We start from the raw sequence: 7,989 nt of genomic DNA on the forward strand, positions 1-7,989 counted from the left end.
CTCCCTCTTTCTTTTTATTGCATTCTTCACGTTCTTTGCCATTGCGCGTCATCTTTTTTAATTAATGCTGACTAATTTGCCGATAAGAGAATTTATTACGTAAAACATGTTTATTCATGACGTGTTTTTACGTGTGTGCGACAAAATATTAATTTACATGACAGATCACGTTTAAATCGGCGGGATAAATTGGTGACGAAGGATCAATAATGACGCATTGTTACGATTGATTTCGCTAGCGTTGCCTGGCAGTGACACGTATTCGATATCGAATTTCCCTGATTATTACGACGAGAGGAATGCGTAACGATATATTCAATCGAGGAAAAAAGCGGTGCAGGAGCACAATCGGACATAGTCGAGACGAGTTCTTCAACAAACGAAAACTGTATTTGTAGCATAATGTCGTTTGCAATTTCACGTTATGTTTTATATCAATATCTTCTTTTTTTCGGTAATTTGAGTTTCATTGATACATTTCTCGCCGAGTTTGATATGAGTTTTATTAATCAATCTCACGGATATGTAGATGTTTTCTGAGAAAATGTGAAAACAACTTGTAAAAAAATTAAAAATCTTGCAGTGATCAGGATGTGCAATAAAATGGTACTCGCGCTTACCTCGGACGACAAGGGAGCATTATATCAGAACTGTACGATTTTCGATAAATCGGATATATACGGCGGTCCAGTATGCGGCGACAACGGCGTGACATACGCTAATAGTTTTTATTTAGATTGTAAAAATCACCACAGTCGCGAAACCGGTAAGTTAATCTTTTTGTTTAAACTAGCAAAAATTAATGTTGTATGCACAAATATCTTGGAATTACAATGAAATATTAATGTAAGTCACGCGCGTGTTTCATAAATTACATTATTATAAATATTTTACTTTAGAAGTTTTATAAAATATTATATGTATCTAAACACGAATTGATCAAAATAGCAAAATATTTCTTAAATATGTCACTAATTTCTTAAAATGTATTAATTTCCATATATTGACAAAAATTAATAATTAATAATGCCAAATTTTGGAATAATAATGAAATGTTGATACATTAGAGATACATTGTAAATCTTGTAAAAAAGGTTACACATTTATAAAATTTTGCTCGATATTTTTTCCGGTGATTTAATATTCTTTTCAGTTGCCACCTTGCACTCTGGCCCGTGCTTGGAAAACAAGGATTACTGTAGCGTCAATCTATATTATGATCCAGTTTGCGGTTCGGACCATAAGATTTATACTAATATGCAATCTTTATTTTGCGTTCGTCAAAAGCAATCCAAAGGTAAACGCAGATGATATTAATCGTCTTATTTTTCGTGTGTATATTTGATGTATACATTTAATTTTAAAATATTAAAATAAAAATTTAATAACGCTAATGTTAATCTGCATCGAGTCTTTTTTTCCGTAAAAAAATTACTGAATTTATAAAAAATTTCTATTTATTGAGAGAAATATTTTTCACTATTTACTGTACGTTGCATCTTTGACTAACTACAGATAATATATTTTATTTCAGAGATATTGAATTAATTTACAGATTTTTAATATATTTTATTTGTGGATTAATAACTGCTTTGATTCTTATCTTTTTCATTTTCTGATTTATTCTCAAAGTTCTCTCTTTTAATTTTACATTTTTGTATAGATTTTTAATTTTTATTAATCAGAGTTTTTAATTTAATATAAATAAGCCTTAATTTTCATATGGAAAGAACTTTACTAAAGTATTTAAAAATTTTGTTAGATATGCAGATTTGAATATACATGATTTTGTTTGGACCATCAAGTAATCAAGTAGGACGCTTAAATTAGTTGCTAGAATATTAAAACTTTTTAAAATATTGTCATCATCATCACGTTTGGGTGTTCTTGTTAGTACAATTGAGTCCAAATTGATTTATATATTTTCAGTGTTAATAAATGATTTAATCTTTTTTTAAGATTATGAGGTTATCGTAGCAACAAAGGGTATGTAATTAAAAGGGTTAAATTATTTATTAACACTGAAAATATATAAATTGATTTGCAATTAATTGCATTCAATGTGCAGTGTTGCACTAATTTTCCCAGTGGAAAACGCTATAAATTTTTAGATAGGTACTTCAGCAAAACAGAAGATGACCGTTTTCCGTGTTGACTTGCAAAATGCGAGCGTATTGATGTTTCGATCATACTTTGACTAATCACTAATCACGAACAAAGAAATTTTTACTGCTCATTCAATCGTGAATTTTTTTCTTTGATCTGTTTTAGATTTAACAGCTGTACCGATGACAGACTGTCCACAGAACGATTTCTGTTACCGAGGTGGAACCGAACGTTACGGGATAAATCCGATCTGCGCTAATAACGGGCTAACTTATCAAAATGCGGCTCAGCTCAAGTGTCTGCAACGATATAATTCCGGTAAGGGATTATAACGGGAAGTTATGCGGAAGCGTTTAGTTATAACTCGCTTAATTGCCAGCAAGTAGTCGGAAATAACGTTCAAACTCCTTCGTGCGCCAGTACCTTCGCACTCTCTTAAGTCTTGTGTCGTGTTGGTGCTGAATTAATTTAGAGTCCCACTTTGAGCTAAATGTTTCGTCGGCATAACCCGGTTATCCCTCTGTGGGCGATGGATCACGATTTACATTCGAATCAAGATAGTTGCCTGACGTGGACGGCAATTGCAGATTCAGACTGCATTTTCTATTAATGCACGGAACGATCGTAGCGAGATATTTCCGAGATTTATTGTATACGGTTATCGTGATTCTTAAAACAGAGAAATTAGAGCAACCTAGAAATTTATCTCGTGACGAGACTAAAGAGCACTGAGATATTTTCAAATATAAAAATTAAACTTGAGTGACAATCGTAAAATCGGACTTAAAATTGAGATTAATTTGAGATTAATTTATATAAAAAATTTGCAATTATATTTTCGCAACAAAAATTTGCTATAAAAATTAATTTATTATAAATATAAAAATCATGTAAAAGATCGTTGAAAAATATTACATGCGTATCATATTTATTGTACGTTCGATTAATCATGAAGCACACAGCCTCAAAATTTATTTTATTTTTCTAGGATTGCAAATTATTCACGACGGTGGTTGTCGCGTGGAATTTGTTCATCAGCTTTATGGTACAGCGGTTTGTGGCGTCGCGAAAGCGAGATACGAGTGGAATCCGGTCTGCGCATCTGACGGAATCACTTATCCAAATCCTTTCGTCTTTCTCTGCTATCGCCCACGTACGTAATAATATATTCTATTATATAACATAATAAATAATTTTTTATACATTTTATCGATGGATGCTTTCACAAATTCTGAATCGATTTCTCCAAACGATTGTAATGTTAAAATACTGATAAAATTTTATTTTATACGATAGTAAATTGTCGTTAATGTAATAAGAGCGTAGTTCATCTTTATATAGGATGTTTCAGAAATAGCTGGCCAAACTTTAAGAGCATATTCCATTCATTGTAAGGATGAAAAAAATCATATAAATATGGGTTCGGAAACGCTTCCTTTCCAAGTTATAAACATTTTTTATTTACTTAGATGTATATTTTCATTACCGAAATTGCTGGAAATGATCGTCTTTGAAGAAAGATTTGTTGATAGAGACGTTGAGCTTCTCTGCAGTTTCCATTAACTCGCCCATACATGTAATAGATATTTGCCAATTCGATGTTAGAATAAGCTGCCATGTTGATGAATACTATCTTCACTCTTAAATGTTTAAATAAAGCCTGATTCCAATTTCATACAGACCTCTCTAATAACTTTCTGTTTATTTTAGAAGGTGAATAAAAGTACAATTCATGAAACATCGAAGCGAAGCATGTCGTCCGACGTAAATACGTACAAACAATAAGAAATGTTTATAACTAGGAAAGAAACCGTTTCCGAACCCATGTTTATATGACTTTTTTTCATTCTTACAATGAGTGGAATATGCTTTTACAGTTTGGCCAACTATTTCTGAAACACCCTATACAACAAAAATTTATTTATAAGGGTTTTCATTTAAAAAGATAAATTTATTTTGAGATAACTTTCATTGATTATTTAATACAAAAAATATAGATATCATTTATGCAAAAACTAATCATTTATACACCGTATAGCTCGTTTCTTCATTCAATACTAGCCCAAAGTTTGCGAATGTAGCGAATGTAGACTTTTTAATTTGGAGAGTGTGCAAATGTATATAGCTTACTTTTTACCCCAGAAAGTCTGCGAATGTAGCTTACATTTTTAAACGCAGATCTGAACGTAATTTTCAACGGAGAGTGCGATACACACAGCTACAAATCTTGCATAGAGGCACATACAAATACGACGGTCTTGCCAAACGGCGAATACACGAACGACGCCTTCACCGCGGACGATGAGGTTTGCGGGAACGACGGTCGCACGTATCAGAGTATACATCACTTGCAATGCCATACTCGTCACGATAAATGTGAGTTTTGCGTCGCAAAAGAGATGAAAAGAAAAAGACTCGACGCCGAAGAGACTATTTCAAATTGCATAGAAGTATGCTGGTCCAATTGTTAAACACATCGCTGATTAATATCTCTCGAAATTCAGTTATTTTCATTACGCTTTATTTATTCAGTAACCTTAGAAAAAAAAAGATAAAAAATCTGCGCAGAAAATTCAAGTTTCGGTAAAATTTACATGTGCAGAAATTTTTTTACGACTTTTATACGCCAAAAAATTTAAAAAATTACTTTATTTAAAAATCTACGTTTTCCATTTTTATACGGATTTTGCACAAATTATTACACGAGAATAATGATATCTAATAAAAATATTTTGTACTTGTGTTAAAACCAGTTCTTATAAAAATTTTTATATTGAATTTTTAACATATTTGAGTGTTAATTTAATACAATGTGACTATATTATTATATTTGAATATTTTGTATTAAATTGATGTTTAATAATGTTTCTTAGTGTTAAAATGACATAATTTATGAGCAAGTAGATAAATAACATTAAAATAATGTAGTTAAGAATGAAAGATAAATGTTATTTTAACGTATTATAAATATTAATTTTACTAAAGAAATGTGTTCCCATAATTTGATTCCAAATTGTATCAAAGCGTTACATTTTTGAGTTACCTAATTTTTACATAATATTTGTGTTATATAATACTTTAACATATTCATGTTACATTAAATTACAAAAAATTGAATGGATCGTTTAGAACACATAAAATGTCAATTAAGAGATAATATAAATAATTATAATTGTTTATTATACACCTAAAATATGTTGAAAACACAAAATTTCTAACTGTTATTAATATCTTGTAGATGTATTTTTGAAGCATCATGGATCATGTTCTGGACCGGATGATCATCCTTGTGGTTCGGTACCGGAAGAAGAGCACAGACAACCAGTATGCGGTACAGACGGTAGATCCTATGTGAGTCCAGAGGCCCTTTGGTGCGCTAAATTACGTTCTCCGGAAAGAGGTGAGATTTGTAAACCATATCTATAATAAATCCCGGACGAACTCTTCCCTTCATAATGCTCGCGTTCACGCGAAGGCATTTTCACTTGAAATTCTCTTCGCTCATTAACTTGCTTATGTCGCGTAAAATTATGTATACACGCGCTTCGTGTAATTTCGAGTGTTGTCTCTACGTGATACGCAGATGTGGATTTTTGACATAACAGGAAAAATATAATTTTACAGTAATTTTCGGACCTATCTGAAGTATACTTCGTTATGTATGTGCGTCAAACGGAAGAAGCGATCTCGCGAGATAAATTCTATTGAGCTGTATGTAAAATTACGTCGCAGGACAAATCGCGACATTCGTGTGTGACGTTGACAATGTTTGACAACGTTGACATATGATTAAGATCATATCTCATGCATACTTGTATGCTGAAACGCGACGATGATGTACACTGCTTTCCATTTGATGACACAAATCGACACAAGTCGACACAAGTATCGTTCTATCCTTCTTGACATTCAGAGAGTGACAAAGATAGAACGACACTTGTGTCGATTTGTGTCGACTGTGTCTTCTAAAAGGAAAGTAGCCGTAGAGAATACAGGAGATGCCGTTTGTTTTCGAGACAAAAACGTTTCTCGATCGATAACCGATCGCACCTTTAAAGCTGAATAATGAGACGTTCTCCTTTTTACAGATATTGCTTACAAGCACGACGGTCTATGCTAATGAAGACATTGTCCGAAATTGCTATATCATCACGCGCGTTTGAAGAATGCGTCAGAAAAATGACCGTGAAAAAAATAGAAGTTCTTATATAATTTATAAATATTTTTTACAAAAACTTTCTGGATTTATATCGTTATTTGTATCTCTTCTCCAAGATATTACAACCGATATAAATAATAACAAAGTTTTTATATAAAATATAAATTGTATAAGAAAGTGATTTTAAATTAAATATAAATATGCAAGTAATATCAATAACTTCCTTTTATCGCTCTGTATAGAAATTTATTTGTTTTATTTATTTCTGTCATGAAGATATCAGATTTGGTTGAAGCATAACTTGGTAGTAAATGTGTCATACAAATTTTTTTAGCGAGTTAATTTTGTATTATATTTTATAGTTAGAAATTATTATATTTTTTAAGAGTAGTTTATTTAATATTATATTTAATATATTAGAAATCTAATTATGATTTAAGTATAAAGATATATTATATGTATAGTATAGATTTTAATTTTTATCTCTCGAATCATGTCACTTTGGTAATCTTTTAGAATATTTATGATAAAGAAAGAAAAATACAATATTTTAATTTTTTCAACTTAAATGATAAGATGTTTATATGTTAATATTGTAGCAGCACTTTATTAATCTCAAAGGAGAGAGAAGAATAAAAATAAAACTTTAGACATATAATTACATATTATAATTAACATAATAATAACTATATATAGTTAATTATAATATATTATAATTAATTTTCCAACTTTCTAGCCTCGTTACTCTATTATATATATTATATACATTAGCTGCGTCGTTTTTATTATATTTTAAAAATATATATTGCCTCTCATGTAACACGATTTCATTATGAATTATTAAAAAAATTCGAAAAATATTGCAAAAATAAATACGTACATAAAAAAGTCAATATAATATTAACTAAAGTTACATACAAAAAACATAAAAATTTCTGTACGTTTACATGAGAAAAATGAAATATTTATTTTAAAGTATCAAATCTGAGCAATTGGCAAAAAAGATCAGAAAGATCAAACTATTAATATTTTGGACCACATCTCGATTTCTCTTTAAATTTTTAAACCTTTCTTGTATGCATCGCGAGTGTTAAAGAATCGATAAAACCATAAATACACCGAGATCGCTACTCGTTTATTCAATTGTGAATATTGTATTTGCTACCTTTTTTAATTAAAGAATATAAATAAAAAATGAAGTTTAGCATTTACTATTCTGTTCCATTTACATCAACGTGAGCCTAGCTATTATTCTTCTTATTACTGTTCTTAAATTAGGTTGTATCTTACATCTATTTATTCCATTTAAAAGCTTATTGCATTCGCAGAAATGTGTATATATGTGTAAATACATGTGAGTATGTATGATGTGTAAATACACGTGAGTGTCCGCGATATATTGAGCTTGAGTTTGTGGGTTCACTAAGCCTAAATAATTATGCGGATCAGTCATCCCAATAGAATGCGTGCATGATGCAAGGTAATCTTGTAGAACGTCATCTATAATTTATCCGAACGATGTTTCTCCACGTATTGCAAATGCCGTTTTCAAAGAGAGGGACGAAAGAACAGAAGCTATTTCGAATGGGTTAAGGTCGTCTCCAAGGCTATTCTTTGAACGATCGTCGCAGTTCCGTAAAAGGTACATAGACAAAAGAGAAAGAAAACGAACGATGAGCAGCGACAGCGTGTTATATGTGTATATATATATATATATATATATA

At 30.7% G+C, this 7,989-nt stretch overlaps 1 protein-coding gene across 1 annotated transcript; it reads left to right on the forward strand.

Annotated features, from left to right (window-relative positions):
* The first annotated feature begins 322 nt into the window (after nt 1-322).
* Nucleotides 323-6,263, forward strand: LOC108728958 (serine protease inhibitor dipetalogastin). The gene is made up of 8 exons (XM_018457807.1): nt 323-454; nt 584-766; nt 1,154-1,297; nt 2,272-2,424; nt 3,095-3,259; nt 4,285-4,482; nt 5,345-5,506; nt 6,195-6,263. The coding sequence occupies exons 1-8, from the start codon at nt 403-405 to the stop codon at nt 6,224-6,226; spliced, it is 1,089 nt and encodes a 362-aa protein (XP_018313309.1). The 5' UTR covers nt 323-402; the 3' UTR covers nt 6,227-6,263.
* The last annotated feature ends 1,726 nt before the right edge of the window (nt 6,264-7,989 follow it).

This window comes from Mycetomoellerius zeteki, unplaced genomic scaffold (genome assembly GCF_001594055.1).
Source record: "Mycetomoellerius zeteki isolate Tzet28-1 unplaced genomic scaffold, Tzet1.0 scaffold68, whole genome shotgun sequence".
In the NCBI taxonomy this organism is placed as follows: domain Eukaryota; kingdom Metazoa; phylum Arthropoda; class Insecta; order Hymenoptera; family Formicidae; genus Mycetomoellerius; species Mycetomoellerius zeteki.